The following is a 20,111-nucleotide window of genomic DNA, read 5'->3' on the forward strand; positions in this document are numbered from 1 at the left end:
AGTATTTGTACCTGCATTGTATTATCAAATGTTCACACCTCCTATAGGATAGAGAGCCCAGGACCACCAAATCACACAGTGTCAGAGCCAGCCTTTTCCTCCCAGTGCCAACTGACAAATTATTTTCACTGGAGCCGCCAGTTTCCCACTTCCTCCTTGGCATGAAGAAGAGAGGAGGGACGTGGGCTTGAGAACAGCACAATGGAGACCTTGGCAACAGCCTACAGATAGCAGAGGCCAAACCCAGACATTCCAGGATGAGGTGGAGAGCAGACGATGATGGGAACTTGAGGAGAGGGATGAAGGTTTGGTAACTACTTGGTCCTGACAAACTAGAGAGATGGGACAGTCTGGAGTGACCTGGACATATGCCTCTGAGCCTGATGGCCCAAAGTACAGCGTTGCCCAATGTGGATGGTGTCCTTGGATTGTGAAATCAGGGCCCTGTTATCATCAAAGGACATTCAGAGAGTCATGAAGATAAAATAGGCCAGGCACAGAGCTGGAGGTACAGGGACAGCTGAAAGGGCCTGACCCACGTGGGGACCCCCCTCTTGGCCCATTTGGTTTAATGTGCCAATTAGTCTCCAGCAGTTCTGCTTCCCAAGGGCTTTATGGAATCTACAGGGAAGGAAAATCCTGAAGAAAGGCTGAAACGGGTTCCTCCAGCTTGCCTGACTGCAGGAGCCGTGGGGCTGAGACAAGATAACATGAAGTCCTGAGTGTGAAAGCCAGATGATGGGCCTGAAACTATCAGAACATGCAAGGTGGTGATGGGGGAGGTCGGAAGCCTAATGGTGACCTGAATTCAGACCCAGCGATCAATGCCTCTGTGAACTTCATTCGGTCGACTCACCTGTTCACTGAGTGTCTGCTCCAGCCAGACACCTGGCTACAGAGATGCAAAGATCAAGGCCCTGACCAAGAAGCTTTGCACTGGGACAGAGCTGCAAAGTGACCCTGGGTGCAGTGAAACATATCAACTCAGTCAATGAGACTCTTTGCCGGGGTGTGGGGGGGGGAGTAGCAGTGTGAGGAAAACGCCAAAGTCAGGGCAGGTTAGTTCAGAGTTTATAAACACGGGAGCTGGGTTCAGACTCAACCTCACTACCCTGGTCACAGCTGAGAGCACAGCTTCTGGGAGTGGTCAGCTCCCATTTCGTCCCCCCAAACTCCTCACCACCACCTTCTGTGCCTGTCCTGGGAAGAACAGGATCCAGAAACAAACCACGTGCCCAGGGTAGCCAGAGGGTTAGTTCTATGTCCAGCCCCCCACCTTCCGGAGGTGTACCTAGAAGACCACGGCCTTTTATTCAGAGCCTCTCTGCCAACACATCACGTGTTTCAAAAACGGTGTGCCTATTTGCTTGCTGGCTCCCGTTCTTTGCCCCGCCCCGGTGACTCAACGCCGCCAAGAGTACAAAAGCCAGGACGGTCCACCCTCCCAAGAGTAAAGAGAGAGACAAGAGTGAGCCCCCGCACACCCCACGGGCGGCAGGGACGATCCAGAGCCCCACGAAAGACACTGTTGCTTCCTGATGGCTCTGCAGGCTGTCACGCCGCGGCGGCTGGGACAGCGAGCGCCCCGCGACAGCACGGGTCAGCGGGGACAGAGCCCACCGGCCGCCTCGGGCTCCCGAGCAGGGCGCCCCCCCGGTCCCAGGCCTCGGGGCCGGGGGCCCTTGGCTCTCATCTTTGTCGTCCTGGGTGTCCTGCTATCGGTGAGTCCCCGCCGCGGGTCCTGGCTGGGGGGAAGGATCGCCTGGTGGCCGGGAGGGGGCGGCAGAAGCGGGAGAGGGAGCGGGGTGGGGGGGGGAGTGGGCAGGCGGACATGGCTGGGTGCCTGCCCGGGTCACCCGCGCAGGACCAACAGTGGGCAGAATCGGGGGAAGGAACAGGGTCACGGCCCGGCAGGACCGACCCGGGCCCAGAGGGAGAAGAGCTCGCGCTCCCCTTCCCGGTCCGCGGCCCGGCTGGCCTTCTGAGCGGTCCCAGCAGTGTATTCCAGGCATTGGAGGGGGCAGTGTCAAGCTGGAAACTCCCTGGCAAGCTGCCTGGAGCGACAGAGAGATTGGCTGTCTTTTCTTTCTTTCTTTTTACTATTTTACACTTATGCTTAAATTCTAAAATATACTCATGGCAAATTGATTAAACAGCAGCCCACGAAGAAGGCTGCCTTCCACACGTTTTGTTCTGACCCTTGAGTTTCAGCAGGAAGGAGGTTCCCAGTTCCTTCTGGTCACATTGCCTGCGAGGCTGCCCTTAAATGACCATCAGGCAGCCAGGAACTGGAGCCGCCCCTCCTTCCTTAGAGGTGGGTGATGCAAACAGGAAAACCCATGGTGATGCACATCCTAAAGACACTCCAAGTGGAAAGGCTCCACCCCTGCATGTTCCAGGTTCCTTATATGTTTAAAAAAAAAAAAAATTAAATGTGAAACCAACATTACAGGTGTCATGAAGTTTTAAATACTTTCATTTAACAAATTAATTCAAAATTCAGAGACGCAATAACATCACAAAATGATTACAGAATTAATTTTAAAAAAAATTAGTCTATACTAGATGAGACCCATGTTTAAGGCTGCTGCATGAATGACTCACTTTAGTACAACAGGTGTTTTTCCAGGTGAATGTGAGAATACCTGTGTAGACAAGGTCAAAATATGATCTTGATGGTTTGGGGAATGTGAGACCTAGGCCTCTGACATCCCAAACTCCCGTTCTCATCCCTTCTCATGGCTTTTTTAAAAATGCATTTACAGTCATGATCACTTTTGTTATATTCTGAGTTAATAACCAATTCCGTTAGATGTCTTAGGTCAGTACATGCGGATTTATCCTATTCTTTTTAACAGCATAACATTTTATTGTATAGGTAAAGCAGATGTGGGTGAACCAGTTTATTTCATTCTTGTTTTTCATGAATATCTTTCTAGATTATATCCTTGTTTGGTTTTTTTTTTTTTTTTTTTTTTTTGCTAATTCCAACTGTACTGTAGTATATACCTTTGTATGTGTCATACATGCATGTGTACCGTCTACTGGGTAACTCCTTGGAAGTGAAATTGTTGTGTCAATGGGTTAGGTAATATTATACTTTCGTTATATATAATGGCAAACTGTCCTCAAAAAAAAGGCCGGACCATTTTAACTCACATCAAGAGTCCACAAGTATGCCTGTTTCCCTGCACCCTTGCCACACTGAACTTTACTTCTCTGCTTGTCTAAAGTAAATATGGGGCACCACAGTGCTGTGGTTTTGATTCCTCGGTGCCAGTAGAGATTTTCAAGGATCCATGAGATTTCTGAGACTGGGAGTGGGTGGCCAGGAGACCGCAGGTTAGGCAGCAGGGGAGGGGACAGGGGGACAGCAGTCCCAGCTCTGCACTTGAATGGTGTCACCCAGGGCCAGTTACTGCCCCCAGCCCTGCCTGGCATGAGATGAGGCCCATGTCTTTGGGCTCTTGGAAGGATGACATGAGATGAGCTGCAGAGCTGAGCTTGGTCCTCACCCAGGTCCCCGTTCTGCAGATGTGATGGGGCCCCATTTCTGTTGTAGGTCTTCTACCCCAGGTTTCTCTCTCTTTCAAAGTGGGAACTGTGAGGTTCAGAGGCTCAGAGGCTCAGTCAGGCCACAGGAGTCTTGGGACTGCAGCTGGAGACTGCAGGCCTGCTCTGCTCCTTCCAGCTCTGGGACCCTGCGTACCCCTGCTTCCTGCTGTAAAACGGGAGGAAGTGAACGTCTGCAGGGCCCTCTGAAGCTGCTGAGAGCTGTGTGGGTGCTATGTGAGGCTGTGTGGGAGGACGAATCCCATCCTCAGGGCTGGTGTCGGTCACGCTGGTGCTGGGAGGGCCACAGGGTACGTGGTCTCCCACCCCCGAGCCCCACAGTGGCTGCCACCTGCATGTATTGGCACCGTGCTGTGGGCTCCCTGGGGTGGGGCAGGAGCTTCTGAAGCACAGGGTGGAGTGCTGTGCTGGGGGGGTCATGGAGGAACTTAGAGGGGCCCAACGTCAGGTGGTGTCAGGGATGGCAGTGCAGGGCCTCGGGCCTGGTGAGCCCAAATGCTCTCAACTTAGGATCTGTTTTATTTCTCTCTCATTTTGAATAGTTTCTATTGCTTTCTCTCCACGTTCACTGATTTTCTACACATCCTAATCTGTTGTTAACCCCATCCAGTATATTTTTTTCCTTTGTGTGTGTGTGTGTATTATCATGCTGTTTGTTTTGTTTGTTTGTTTGTTTTGTTTTTAAGGCTTTATTCTTTTAGAGCAGTTTTAGAGTCAAAATAAAATTGAGAGGAAGGTACATAGATTCCCCGTATACCCCCTGTCCCGACACATACATGGTCTCCTCCATTATCAACATACCCACCAGAGTGGTACATGTGTTATAACTGGTGAACGGACACTGACACATTCTAATCACCCAAAGTTCATAATTTATATTATGGTTCACTCTTGGCGCTGTAAGTTCTATGAGCTTGGACAAATGTATACTATTGTTACGGTATCATACAGAGCATCTTCACTGCCCTAAAAATCCTCTGTGCTTTGCCTATTCATTCCTCCCTGGCCCCCAACTGCTGGAAACCATTGATCTTTTTACTGTCTCCATAGTTTTGCCTTTTCCAGAATGTCATGTCATTGGATTCATACAGTATGTAGCTTTTTCAGATTGGCTTCTTTCACTTAGTGATATGCATTTGAGGTTCCTCCATGTCTTTTCATGGCTTGATAGCTTATTTCTTTTCTGGCCTGAATAACATTCCATTGCCTGGATGTACCACAGTTTATTTATCGATTCACCTACTGAAGGAAATCTTGGTTGTTTCCAAGTTTGGGCAATTGTGAAAAAAGCTGCTATAAACATCTGTGTTCACGTTTTTGTGTGGACATACATTTTCAAGTCATTTGGGTAAATACAAAGGAGCACAATTGCTGGATTATATGGTAAGAGTATGTTTATGTGGCAAGAAACCACAAAACTATCTTCAAAGTGGCTCTTCCATTTGCATTTTTACCAGCAGTGATTGAGAGTTCCTGTTGCTCCTCCTCTTCATCAGCATTTGGTGTTGTCAGTGTCCAGGTTTTGGCCATTCTTATAGGTGTGTACAGCATCTCATTAGTGTTTTACTTTGTATTTCCGTGATGACATATGATGTGGATCAACTTTTTGTATGCTTATTGGCCATCTGTATATTTTCTTTGGTGAGGTATCTGTTAAGGTCTTTTGTCCATTTTTTAACAGAGTTGTTTGTTTTCTTATTGTTGAGTTTTTTTTAAGTTCTTTGTATATTTTGGAAAACAGTCCTTTTTATTTTTTTATTTATTTTTTATTTTTTTTATTTTTTTTGCTTAGTACGTGGGCCTCTCACTGTTGTGGTCTCTCCCGTTGCGGAGCACAGGCTCCGGACGCGCAGGCTCAGCGGCCATGGCTCACGGGCCTAGTCGCTCCGCGGCACGTGGGATCTTCCCGGACCAGGGCACGAACCTGTGTCCCCTGCATCGGCAGGTGGACTCTCAACCACTGCGCCACCAGGGAAGCCCCTGGAAAACAGGCCTTTTTAGATGTATCTTTTGCAAATACTTTCTCCCAGTCTGTTACTTGACTTCTCATTCTTTTGATATTGTTTTTTTCAAAGCAGAATTTAACTTTAATGAAATCCAGCTTATCGGTTATTTCTTTCATGGATCATGCCTTCGGTAGTTGTATCTAGAAAGTCATCACCAGGGACTTCCCTGGTGGTCCAGTGGTTAAAAATCTGCCTTCCAGGGGCTTCCCTGGTGGCACAGTGGTTGAGAGTCTGCCTGCCGATGCAGGGGACACGGGTTCGTGTCCCGGTCTGGGAGGATCCCACATGCCGCGGAGCGGCTGGGCCCGTGAGCCATGGCCACTAAGCCTGCGTGTCCGGAGACTGTGCTCCACAACGGGAGAGGCCACAACAGTGAGAGGCCCACGTACCAAAAAGAAAAAAAAAAAATCACAACCTAAAAGTTGAGAGTTATGTTTTATTCAGCGGGAATTTTTATTTAATTTAATTTATTTATTTGGTTCTGGCCATTCCGCATGGCATGTGGGATCTTAGTTCCCTGACCAGGTATCAAACCCACGCCCCCTGCATTGGAAGCATGGAGTCTTAACCACTGGACCGCCAGGGAAGTCCCTCGGTGGGAATTTTTAGGACTTCAAGCCCAGGAGGCAGCATCTCAAGTAACCCTGAGAGAACTGCTCGGAGGAGGCGAAGGGGAAGCTAGGATATATAGGAGTTTGCAACAAAGGGCAGGTAGTTGGGAACATCAAAAGATTATTGTTAATGAAAGAAAACCCAGATATCCCAAGTTAAGGAATTTAGCACCTTTCTATGTATGGGAAGATGCAAGAGTCAGGTCTCACGGAAATCATTCCTTTAGTATGCACCTAACCTATCTGGGGCCAGAATCCTGTGTTTTCAAATCCTGAGTTTCCTCAGGGTTTTCACATCCTGAGCTTCCTCAGGCCACAGGTGGCCGCAGGTGAAGGCTGCTAGATGGCAGGTATTCTTTCCTTCCTGAGGTCTGTATCTAGATTTGTTTTTTGCATGTGGACATCTAGTTGTTCCAATCCCAATCACTATATCTGTCATTACAGATATGGTTACTTTTTAAATTTCTAGAGGTTCCATTTGGTTCTTGTTTGTCTTTTATATGTCATCCATCTCTCTCCTGATTGTGTTCATTTTATTCTTTTATGTCCCTGAGTATAAGCTTCAAATAGCTGTTTTATAGTCTTTGTGGATTAATTCAATGGTCTCTGTCACTTTCTACAATTTCTATTGATTGAATTTTTCCTACTTATGCTGATGTTTTCCTGCTTCCTGCTCTGTCACTTTTTATTAAGTGATACAGATTGTGAATTTTGTTTTCTTAGGTATTCATTTTTGTTGTGTTCTTTTAAAGAGGGCTGGATATTGTTCCAGTCATAGTAAAGAAAATTGAGTATCAGTTCGATCTTCCAATATTTGCTTTTAAGTTCGATGCCTGGGCTACACTTGCCTTATTTGGGCATTAAATTCATTAACTACAAAGGACATAGTAGTTAACCACTGATATCTAGGCAGCACCCCTATTATGCAGTCTGTCCACTCTGGTTAATGGCAGCATGAACAGTGCCAGCCACGGGCGAGCCTCGATCCTTGTCAGCCTGCTGGTTTCTAGCGGTCTCTTCTCAGCCTGGGGTGGGTCCCTCCCGCACGTGCACAGATGAGCACTCACCCACACACTGGATGGGCCCCTCTGCACGTCTCCAGAGCTCTCTCTGGGCAGCTTTTCTTCTCCAGTTCTCGCCCTGCATTCAGCCTCCTGGAACTCCTCTCATTCCCTTAAGAGGCCACGGGGTCTCTGTCGGGTCCCTTCCTGAGCTTCAGCCTGGAAACTGTCCTTAGGCAGGATGCTGAGGCCAACCCTAGGCTCACCTCCTTTGTGTCCTGGGGAGGGTGCTGTATTTTTATTCTGACATATTTTCTTAATTTATTAAAACACTCAAAATTACAGAAAATTTGCATATATTGTACAAAACACTTTATCCTGACCATCTGAAAACTAGATGCTAACATGATGAATATCATTCCTGAACACTTTGGTGTGTACTCCCTACAAACAGGAACATTCTCCCCCATAGCCACAATACAACCTTCAAATCAGAACATTAACATCGACACATTACCATCTAATTCGCGGACCTCATTCAAATTTCTCCAATTGCTCAGAGATTGTGACACAAATTGTCACTTTTCTGTGACTCTCTGGTATTTAATAGATCATTGACAGGTTCCATTAGGGACAGCTTGTCAGGCACCTTAAATTTTTTTTAAAAATTGTGGTAAAATATACATCGCATAAAATTCACCATCTTAACCATTTTTCAGTGTATAGTTCACTAGCATTAACTATATTCTCATTGTTGTGCAACCAATCTCTAGAGCTATTTTCATTTTGCAAAACTGAAACTCTCTACTCGTTAAACAACAACATCCAAATTCTCCCCTCTACCCAGACCCCGGCAATGGCTATTCTACTTTCTCCATGAATTTGACTACTCTAGGGACCTCATGTAAACGGAATCATACGGTATTTTTGTGATTGGCTTATTTCACTTAGGATAGTGTCCTCAGGTTCATCCGTGTTGTAGCATGTGCCAGAATTTCCTTCTTTTTTAAGGTGAATAATATTCCATTTTACGTATATACCACATTGTTTATCCATTCATCCACTGATGGACATTTGGGTTACTTCCATCTTTTGGCTATTGTGAATAATGGTGCTATGAACATGGGTGTACAAATAACCCTTTGAGACCTTGCTTTCAATTCTTTTGGATATATACCCAGAGATGACATTGCTAGATCATATAGTAATTTTATTTTTAGTTTTTTGAGAAACCCCCAAATTTTATGGAAACTGTTTTCCATAGGGGCTGCATCATTTTACATTCCCACCAACAGTGCACAAGACTTCCAATTTCTCCACATCTTTGCCAACACTTGTAGTTTATGGGTTTCTGTTTTTCTTTCTTTTTTTAATAGTGGCCATCCTAATGGATGTGCAGTGGTACCTCATTGTGGTTTTGATTTGCATTTCCCTAATGATGCGTGATGTTGAGCATCTTTTCATGTGCTTATTGGCCATTTGTACATCTTCTCTGGAAAAACATCTATTCAAATCTTTTACTTATTTTTTAAAATGGTTGCTTATTATTATTATTGTTGTTGTGTTGTAGGAGTTCTTTATATATTCTGGATATTAACCCCTTATCAGATATATGATTTGCAAACATTTCTCCCATTCTGTGCGTTGCCCTTTCACTCTGTTAATTGTGTTTTTTTTTGATGCACAGAAGTTTAAAATTTTGATGTTAGCACAATTTATCTATTTTTTTCATGTTGCCTGTGCTTTTGGTGTCATATCCAAGAAGTCATTTCCAAATTCCAGTTCATGAAGAACTGCGCCTATGTTTTCTCCTAAGTGTTTTATAGCTTTAACTCTTATGTTTCTATCTGTGATCCATTTTGAGTTAATTTTTGTATACGGTGTTAAGTAAGGGTCCAAGTTCATATTTTTGCATATGGATATCCAGTTTTCCCAAGATTGTCCTTTCTCCATTAAATGATTTTGGTACTCCTTGTCAAGTCATTTGACCATATATGCAACAGTCTATTTCTGGGCTATCTGTTCTATTCTATTGGTCTAGATGTCTGAGGCACCTTTTTAAACCAGAAATTCATCATTTAATCAATATTTGGTGAACAAAAAATTATTTAATGTTTGATTCTGTATCCTGATATTTTTAAGTTTGCATATTATATAACCCTCATTCGTAAATGTGTGTATGTAAAAGAAAGAGAATATTCACACATATGGTGAAATAGTGGAACTAAATGAGACAAAACATTAATGGATGCTATTTCTAAGATGAGGGGATCATATATAGTTTTTGTATCCTTATAAAAATTTTACCTCCTCATATTTTCTAGAATAAGCACGTTTTCTTCTATAAAAGAAAAGGATAAAGAAGAGTTTTTCAAGGGTATGTTACTTGGCTAGCCCCAAATCATGAAAGTTCAAACATAAATACTGAAGAATATTTAAGACTTTGGAGCTGGGAGAAAGGTGTAAGTTCTGCTTAGTTTTGGAGGTGAGGTGAAAGGATTGTGGAATGGATTCTGGGAGGGGTGAGAGTCTGGAAGCCACTCATGCCTGTCCCTGTTTTGTCCCTATAGGTCACAGCTGCCTCAACCATGCCCACAGGGAAGGATGGAGTTCACCAGCAATCAGCTGCCTCACAGGGATGGAGGCACAGCTTCTGGGAGTTGTGTCCACCAGGTAAATTCTACAACTGATCTCCAACCCTTACCTGACCCTTGTCTGCCTTATCTTCATGTCCTTCTGGTCTTCTGATTCCTGCAGTTCCTGGTTCTTATTCCACAGTCATTTACTGGAAGTCTTCCGTGTGCCAGGTGCTGTGCTAGTGGAGGACATGAGGCCCCTGCCCTCCTGGAACACTCCTCCTAGGATGATACCCAGACAGATGGACAAACGTGACAGTCAGAGAGATGAGCTAGGAACCGTGAGGATAATTGAATGATGGGTGGGACAGACATGGTGTTGGTAAGGCCTCCTGGGGTTGGTGGCTTTGGTGCAGAGAGCCAGGTAGAGTGCTCCTGAGGGGGCCCCCAGGAACTGTCACCCCAAGGGGCAGGGCTGGGCTTGTTTTAGCAAAGCTAGGGGGCAGCTCGGGTGAGTGGAGGGTGGAGAGGTCAACAGGACAGGTGGGAGGAGATCACACGGGGTCCTGGACACCGTGGAGGGAGCATGGGTTTTATTTTGTTAGTGAGGGACAACTCCAAAAAGTTTTAAGCAAAAGACTGAAGGAATCAGCTTTGTTTTAGGCAGAGCACCAATGGAATAAGAGCACACTCTTGGACTGAAAGGGGGCAAGACCAGAAACAGGTGGAGAGCCTTCCAGGGCATGTCTGTGAAGTGCACCCCTGGTTCTTCTACCTGGTGTGATGTCTGTTCCATGTGGTTCTATGAGCCACAGGAAAACAGCAGAAACCATGCCTGGCAGGGTGGTTGACTGGGGTTTTTGCTTTGCACGTGTTTCCTTTACCCCAGGAAGGAAAGTGAGTTAGAAATTGATTTTCTGCACAAGGGCTTCCAGAGCTGGCAAGAGTAGCACTGCGGGGTGCTTAAAAACCCTTTAAGACTGTGCATTTCCATGAGCATCATAAGAAAGACTCTTGTGCCTTTCCATTTGATGTTCAGTGTGGGCTTGTCAAAGTGTCAGGATGTGGACAGGTAAGAGCTTAGCCCCAAACAAACACACAAACGAAACTGTAAATGCACAAGGCTTCCAGCACCTGTTGCTGTGGTCCAGGGTCAAGATGGGTGGGCTTTAATATGGTGGTGAACAGAGCAGCTTAGGAAGGGTGAGGGATATACTGAGATAATTCTCTTCATAAAATTGTAAGAGAAATTTCTCATATATATTTGCAGTAGTTTTGCTATTTTCTATTTTACAATTAAGTTATTGATTCACCCAGATTTTATTTTCTTATAAGAAGAGAGTAAGAAAGACATTTCATTGTTTTCCAGTAGTCTTCTTAGTTGCCCCAGCACCATTATTAAATAATCACATTTTTATCATTGATATAAATTGTCATCATGATAATACATTATTAAGTTTTCTGTAAGGTAGGGTTTTTAGAGTATATTCTTTTTTTTTTTTTTTTTTTTTGTGATACGCGGGCCTCTCACCGCTGTGGCCTCTCCCGTTGCGGAACACAGGCTCCGGATGCGCAGGCTCAGCAGCCATGGCTCACGGGCCCAGTCACTCCGCGGCATGTGGGATCTTCCTGGACCGGGGCACGAACCCGTGTCCCCTGCATCGGCAGGCGGACTCTCAACCACTGCGCCACCAGGGAAACCCTAGAGTATATTCAATATTGATAAAAATAAATCAGGGAACTCACGGACAACATGTAGAAGAATTATGGTTTTGGTTTTTCTTTCCCCAGTCTGACCATCTCTACCTTTTAATTGGAGAGTTTAAATTATTTACATTTAACACTATTACTGATAAGGTAAAACTTACTTCTGGTCCTAGGTATTTAATTTCTTTATGTCTTATGTATTTTGTTCCTTAATTTCTCCATTACTGCCTTTTTAAAAATTTGGTTGTTTTTTTAGTACTATTTAAATTCCCTTTTTTCCTTTTCTGTGTATTTTTTAGTCATTTTCTTAGTGGTTACCATGGAGATTACAATTACCATCTTTTTTTTTTTTAACATCTTTATTGGGGTATAATTGCTTTACAATGGTATGTTAGTTTCTGCTTTATAACAAAGTGAATCAGTTATACATATACATATGTACAATTACCATCTTAAACTGATAAAAATCTAGTTTTTATAATTCTGACAACATTTCAATGGAATCCAAACACTGTGCTCCTATACATCTCCATCTCTCCCCTTATATATTGTCGTCAGAGATCACATCTTTGTACATTGTGCGCCCATTAACAGGGATCTTCTGGAGATGTGTATGGGTGTCAAGTTGACAAGGGGTGGGCTTGTGATGGTTAATTTGATGTGTCAACTTATTTAGGTCACGGTACCCAGATAATTGGTTAAATACTTTCTAATGTTTCTGTGAAGGTAGCTTTTTTTTTTTTTTTTACATCTTTATTGGAGTATAATTGGTTTAAAATGGTGTGTTAGTTTCTGCTTTATAACAAAGTGAATCAGTTATACATATACATATGTTCCCATATCTCTTCCCTCTAGATATGATAACATTTAAATCAGTAGGCTTTGAGTGAAACATATTACCCTACTTAATGTGTGTGAGCTTCATCCAATCTGTTGAAAGTCTTAATAGAAAAAGATTCACCTTTCTGGAGAAAGAGGGAATTCTGCCACTAGACTGCCTTCAGAATCAAACTGCAACTCTTCCCTGTCTGCCTACTCTGTGTGAACCAGTTCCTTAAAATATCTTTTTCTTTCTATACACACACGAGCACACACACACACACACACACACACACAAACACACACACACACTCCGTTTCTCTCTATTGGTTCTATTTCTCTGGAAAACAAATAGAAAAATTTTAAAGATTTAAAGTCTTTTTGACCATACTCAATCTTCAAATAAAGACAATAACAAGGTCATAGTTCTAACATGATCCAACACTGCTGCATACATCTGAAAACACACCTATATTTTCTTTAGAAGAGGATGCAATGTCCTTGGGTGACTTTTACTCTTCTCCATGTTATCTCATAACTTAAATACTATGACGTAAGTTAACAATACTTAAATACTATGATATAAAGTCAATATATCTTATATGATAAGGGGATAAGAGAGGAAAGAAAGCAAAGATATTTGCTTAACATATATAAATACAAAAGCACAAGCATAACATAGTAAAGAAGACATTTATAACAATTACAACCCTTGTTTCCATAACTGATCATGCAGTCATAGCTGGTATTTAAACCATCTTCTACTACCCGTTCCATTTTCCCTGCCCTCAGCAAGCATCTTAGCTGATCATATGCATATACGCTGTGCATATTAGAGTGGGACAAGCCTTCATTCCTGAGGGGTCTAAGCCATTAGTCCTGCCCCAATCGAATTGTTATAGATTTCCATTGACTTTAATCACAATGCACGGTAATTCTAAGAAACACCCTAAGGGATCTTTTGGATTCTAGACACGATCTTCCTTACCTTCATTGTGTAGTAGTAGTTCAATTTCCCCTTGGCAGTCAGGGTCAGTACAGTAACTTCTTTGCCTGCTAATTCAGAGATATGAAGAGCTCTACGTGGCTGGGTGGCATTCTTAACTGCCAGTTCAATTGAATCATCGTTGTGTCTTCTGGTGGAAGCATTCCTCCCTTTAGAACTAAACCTCTAGGCCAGCAGAGCATAAAGTCATGGGAACAAGAAGCAAAATTTTGGCTACTGTATAGTTAGCGTTAATAGTGAGTAGTAACACTCCCATTTCCACTCCTTGGTTCCTGGATCCATGAACGCTGGCCATGGAAGAAAATATTACACATTGGATGCTGATTCAGAGCATATATGGCCTTATGGAAAACCTTGTCCCAATCTTACAAGGTATTGCCATCTAGCTGGCATTGTAACTGAGTCTTCGAAAGGTCATTCCACCATTCTATCAAGCCAGATGATTCAAGATGGTGGAGAGCATAAGACCAGGGAATTCCTTGAGAATGGGCTCACTGCTGCACTTCACTTACTGTCACGTGAGCTCCTTGGTCAGATCGATGGTGCGAGGCATACCACAGTGGTGGATAGGTATTCTGTAAGTCCATGGATGGTACTTTTGGAAGAAGCATTGCATGTAGGAAAGGTAAATTCGTCTTCAGAGTGTCTGTTCCAGTAAGAACAAAATGATGCCCCTTTTCATGATGGAAGTGGTCCAGTGTAATCAACCTGCACAGCATTCTCTTGTTCTGGGCACCACTCAAAATTAGCAGCTTTTTGGGTCACTCAGTAATAGGCTGGAATAACACATCAAAATGAGGAATATGTTGCCTCTAAAACTGAAAGAGGCCCATTAAATGTTGTACCTCTTTCTCGGTTGTAGGGGGAGCCAGAGGGAACAGCTTATCCTTTACCTTAGAAAGGATATCTCAACATGCCCCACACCACTGGACCCCTAGACATTTCAATGAGGCAGAAGGCCCCTGAATTTTTGTTGGATTTCTTTCCCACTCTTTAATATACAAACATCTTACCAGAGTACCTACCACTCCTTGCTCACTAGATCCAATCAGCATAACATTACCAATGTAATGAACCAGTGTGATGTTGTGTATAAGGGAAAGGACATCAAGACCTTGTGAACTATATTATGACATAGGACTGGAGGGCTGATGTACCTCTGAGGCAGGACAGTGTAGGTATATTGCTCGACTTGCTGGTCTTTACTAACAAATATGAAGAAAAAAGCATTTGTCAGATCAATGGCTGCATACCAGGTACCAGAGGATGTGTTAATTTGCTTTTGCAATGAAACCACATCTGGTGCTGCGGTTGCAATGGTTAAGCTTACAATAATCCACTGTCATTCTCCAAGATCCATCTGTCTTCTGCACGGGCCAGATAGACAAAATGATTGGGGATGCTCCCTTCAAGTCCTGGATGGTGGCACTGATTTCTGCAGTCTCTCCAGAAATGCAGTATTGCTTTTGGTTTACTATTTTTCTAGGTAGAGGCAGTTCTAGTGGCTTGCGCTTGGTCTTTCCCACCTAATAGCCCTCATTCTACATCTCAGAAAACATTAATATGGGGATTCTGCCAGTTGCTGAGTATGTCTCTTCCAATTATGCATTTCAGAACTGGAGAAATCATGGCATGATGTATTTGGGGGCCCACTGGACTCCATCCACTGTGAGATGGACCTGAACTAAAACTCCATTGTTCACCAGACCTTCATAAGCCCCTATTCTGACATGTGGACCACAGTGATGTTTTGGGTCTTCTGGAATTGGTGTCAGTTCAGAGCCAATGTCCAGTGATCTCTGAAAGGTCTGATTATTTCCTTTTCCCCAAAGCACAGTCAGTCTGGTAAAAGGCTGTAGGTCCCTTTGGGGAAAGCTCAGAGAAAGATTAACAATATAAACTTTTGGCAGTATACCAGGGTTTTTCCTCAAGGGTACCCAGATTCTCCTTCATTTGAAGAGTTCTAGGTCTGTAAACAGGATGGGAATTGATTGAGGGGACATGACTCTGTTTTTATGATTCAAGTTAGACTTTTGATCACTTGACCTAGAATTTTTCTACTTATACATATCATGTACAAATTTAGTAGACTTTTCTACATATTTCAGTTCTAGGAATGCCATGATCAACCCACCAATGTCATAGGTTTCTGCGAGTAAGACTATTCTGAGCACTACTTTGACTCTGCTGTCCATTTAATAACCACACTCAGCTTATGTTTGGCCATTGAGTGCCACCACTTGGCCCCTGCCACCCTGGGATCCAATTACCCTCATTACATTTAGATTTCCCAGTTCAGTAGCCGCAGTTCCCACAGTACTTTCTGGTCTACAGAGAAGAGCAATCACAGAGCTCTTCAAGGATGCTAGGGATCCTTCACAAATTTATTTCCCAGAGTACTAGTGAAAGATGTGTCCTCTGGAACATCCCAGAGTGTGTGAGCAGGTCTTAAATGTCAAACCCACTCTAACATTCCAATCTCTTTGAGTCTTTCCCTTCCTCTGTAGTATACCAAGGCAGGTCTGGCATTTCAACTTCATTTACCGTGAGCTACTTTTTAGTCAATGTTTCAGCCAGCCAACAAACTGAAGAAATAAACAATTAGAGCCCTTTGTAACTCCCAAATTGCAACTTTAGTTGACCCATATCAATAAATGTGGCCTGATCCAACTTTATGCTCTTTCTACCATTATTTCACAACCTTAATATCCATCCCACACATATTCCCGAGATTCTGTTTAAATTGGAAAAATCAAGCAGCTCTTTTGGCATGTACTGAACAATTTGTATTGTGATTCAGCCACTAGATACTGGGTTTGGTTTTCAGCACACTCACCTCTGCAGCTACAGGAAATAAGTGTCTCTTTCAGGGCAGACACAGAAGCTCTCATGTCATTTATGCAGTGCTTAAGCTGGGAACTAAAATCCTTGAGCTTATTGTTTTCTACCCCCATTGTGTCCAGCAAAATTAAAAGCAGGCAGCCAATCTCACTTTGTTCATTAGTTTTATAACAATGTTCAAAGGAATCAGCAACAAAAACAAAAAAAAAACAAATGGAACTACATAAAACTCTGAAACTGTGCATCATAGGAAACAATCAACAGAGTGAAAAGACAGCCTACTGAATGGGAGAAAATATTTGCAAGTTGTATATCTGATAAGGGGTTAATATCCAGGGTATATAAGGAAATTTTACCACTCAACAACACAACAAAGATAACCTAATTTAAAAATGGGCAAAGTTCTTGGATAGACAATTCTCCAAAGAAGGCAAAAAAAATGGTTAATGAACATATGAAAAGATGCTCGACTTCACTAATCATAAGAGAAATGCAAATCAAAACCACAATGAGACATCACTTTACATCCATTAGGATGGCCACTATCAAAAGAACAGAAAATGACAAGTGTTGGTGAGGATGTGGAAGGACTGGAGTCCTTGTGCACTATTGGTAGGAATATAAAATGATGCAGTCATTATGGAAAACAGTATGAAGACTCCTAAAGAAAGATTAAAATAGAATCACCATATGATCCACCAATTCCACTTCTGGGAATATAACCGAAAGAATTGAAAGCAGGATCTCAAACAGATATTTGCATACTCCTTCATATATGAGCTGCATTATTCACAATAGCCAAGAGGTGAGAGCAACCCAAATGTTCACCAACAGTTGAATGGATAAAGAAAATGTGTTATATACACACAATCGAATATTATGCAGCCTTGGAAAGGAGGGAAATCCTGTCACATGCTACAACAAGTAGCCAGTCACAAAAGGACAAATACTGTATGGTTACACTCATAGAAAGTATTTAAAGTACTCAAAATCATAGAAACAGAAAGTAGGAAGATGATTGCCAAGGGCTGGGGAGAGTGGGGCAGGGAATTAGTCCTAACAGATACAGAGTTTCTATTTTGTAAGATGGAAGTTCTAGAGATCTGTTGTACAACATACACTGTGAATATACTTAACACTACTGAAATGTACACTTAAAAATGGTGAAGATGGGGCTTCCCTGGTGGCGCAGCGGTTGGGAGTTCGCCTGCTGATGCAGGGGACATGGGTTCGTACCCCGGTCCGGGAAGATCCCACATGCTGTGGAGCGGCTAGGCCCGTGAGCCATGGCCACTGAGCCTGTGCGTCCAGAGCCTGTGCTCCGCAATGGGAGAGGCCACAACAGTGAGAGGCCCGCGTACAGAATTTAAAAAAAAAAAAAAAAAGGTGAAGATGGTAAATTGAAAGCTGTATATTTTTACCACAATTTTTAAAAGAAGTTCCAAAAGTTATTAAAATAGTAAAATAAAATATACCTTTAAAATATAAAGATATAAAAGGTATTATAAATATAAATGGTCAACTAGACCTTGTCTCTTCTATTTTTCACTTTTAACATTTTATTAGAGTTTATAATAAAAAAAATTTTCCAAGTTACCATCTTCATAGCTGGATCACAGAAGGGAAATGTGAAACTAAACTATGAAAATGCAAGTGTAGTAAAGCTATTCCATGTCTACTGATATTTTTAATACCTTTTTTTAGTTATAAAGGTAGTACACATAAGAGAAGGTCTAAAGGGGATTCCCTGGTGGCACAGTGGTTGAGAGTCCGCCTGACGATGCAGGGGACATGGGTTTGCGCCCCGGTCCGGGAAGATCCCACATACGGCGGAGTGGCTGGGCCCGTGAGCAATGGCCGCTGAACCTGCGCGTCCGGAGCCTGTGCTCTGCAACCGGAGAGACCAGGACAGTGAGACGCCCGCGTACCACAAAAAAAAAAAAAAGAGAGAAGGTCTAAAAAGGATATTCATCAAAAACTCTTTATAGTGTTAACCTCTAAGACTTTGTAAAGGGGAGAAATTGCACTTTTACTTCTGAATTTTAATTTTTTTTTTACAGTAGCTTCTTGTTGGTTATCTATTTTAAATATAGCAGTGTGTACATGTCAATCCCAAATTCCCAGTCTATCCCTCCCCGCTGCACCCTTCCCCGCAGTAACCATAAGTTCATTTTCTAAGTCTGTGAGTCTGTTTCTGTTTTGTAAATAAGTTCATTTGTATCACTTTTTTTTAAAGATTCTGCATATAAGCAATATAATATGATATTTGTCTTTCTCTGTCTGACTTACTTCACTTAGTAAGATAATCTCCAGGTCCATCCACGTTGCTGCAGATGTCACTATTTTGTTCCTTTTCATGGCTGGGTAATACTCCATTGTATATATGTACCACATCTTCTTTACCCATTCATGTGTTGATGGACATTTAGGTTGCTTTCGTGTCTTGGCTATTGTAAACAGTGCTGCAATGAACATTAGAGTGAATGTACCCTTTCGAACAATGTTTTTCTCCAGATACATGCCCAGGAGTGGGATTGCTGAATCATACAGTAGCTCTATTTTTATTTTTTTTAAACCTCCATACTGTTCTCCATAGTGTCTGTACCAATTTACATTCCCACCAACAGTACAGAAGGATTCCTTTTTCTCCACACCCTCTCCAGCATTTATTGTTTGTAGATTTTTAAATGATAGCCATTCTTACTGGTGTGAGGTGATATCTCATTGTTTTGATTTGCATGCCTCTAATAATTAGCAATGTTGAGCATCTTTTCATGTGCCTATAAGAGACCTTGTCTCTTATTTGATTAGAAGATCCAGTGGTGATATTTTGCATATCCTCTGTTGTAACATCAATCCATGGACTATCCGTGCACTCTTTTTTCTTAATTTATTTTTTATTGAAGTACAGTTGAATTATAATGTGTTAATTACAGCTGTATGGCAAATGACTCAGTTATACATATATATATACTTTCTTTTTCATATTGTTTTCCATTATGGTTTATCACCGGATATTGAATATACCTCCCTGTGCCATACAATAGGACCTTATTGTTTATCCATTCTATATATACCAGTTTGTATCTGCTATTCCCAAACTCCCAATCCAACCCTCTCCCACTCCCCTCCCCCTTGGCCATGCACTCTTTATTATAGGAAATAAAGGCATCAGTGTGTTTAAGTCTTATCAGATTAGAGAACCAATTCTAACCCATCATCCTTAAGATTCTGTTCTGCTAGAATCTCTCAAAGTACCAAAAATTTGTTTTAGTAAGAATTATCCAGAGAAAAAGATCCAATAGAGATTGTATGTATAGACAGAGATTTATTTTCAAGAATTGCTCATGCAGTTGTGGAAGCTGGCAAGTCCAAAATCCAGAAATCGGCTAGCAGTCTGCTGGATATAGAACTTCATGGTTGACAAGTTTTTTCTTGTTTTTGTTTTTTTTCCTTTAGCACTTTATATTTTTCCCTCCACTGCCTTCTGGCCTCCATTATTTCTAATGAGAAATCAGCTAATAACCTTATTGAGAATCCATTGTATGGGATGAATCATGTCTTACGTGCTGGGTTTGTGTTTTTTTTACTTTTTTCATACTACTTCCCCAGGTTGGGAGTGGGTAATTTGCATACCTGCTGCTTTCCTTGGCTCCCTCTCTGGATTCAAACCCTGATTCCCCATCACCCATGGTCACCACTGTCCAGGCAGCTACTACCATCAAAAGTTGATAGGGCAGACATTTGAATGGGTCATGGCCCCCATGGGGCCTGCAATGGGCCGAGGTTACCTAGAGTCACCGAAGCTGGCAGCACTGCCCTCACTGAGGCTAGTGGGGAGGCTGACCTGGTTGCTTTTGAGCTGATAAATGCATGCACCACCCCCAAGGGGGTCAGCACTCATTGGTATGTATTAGTTTTTGAATTACCACAGTTATCCAAGTAGGAGAGGAGCAAGAGACCAAAGGAAA

At 42.7% G+C, this 20,111-nt stretch overlaps 1 protein-coding gene across 8 annotated transcripts in view; it reads left to right on the forward strand.

Annotated features, from left to right (window-relative positions):
* Nucleotides 1–1,446: 1,446 nt before the first annotated feature.
* TNFRSF10B (TNF receptor superfamily member 10b) overlaps nt 1,447–20,111 on the forward strand; it is a 48,246-nt gene continuing 29,581 nt past the window's right edge. For 4 of the 8 annotated variants that reach the window (XR_016393503.1, XM_022595055.2, XM_089912814.1 and 1 more), the window contains exons 1-2: nt 1,447–1,721; nt 9,762–9,864. Coding sequence is in view for 7 of the 8 variants with exons in the window: in XM_022595055.2 (XP_022450763.2) it covers nt 1,539–1,721; nt 9,762–9,864 (286 nt within the window). In the remaining variant the exon portion in view is untranslated. Of the gene's footprint in view, nt 1,722–1,766; nt 9,677–9,761; nt 9,865–20,111 lie in introns of those variants that run through there. The other 4 variants (XM_089912818.1, XM_089912815.1, XM_089912816.1 and 1 more) reach the window with 4 other exon arrangements.

This window comes from Delphinapterus leucas, chromosome 6, assembly GCF_059928025.1.
Source record: "Delphinapterus leucas isolate spDelLeu-1000000601 "Yukka" chromosome 6, BTC_Dleu_Yukka2, whole genome shotgun sequence".
Taxonomy (NCBI): Eukaryota; Metazoa; Chordata; class Mammalia; order Artiodactyla; family Monodontidae; genus Delphinapterus; species Delphinapterus leucas.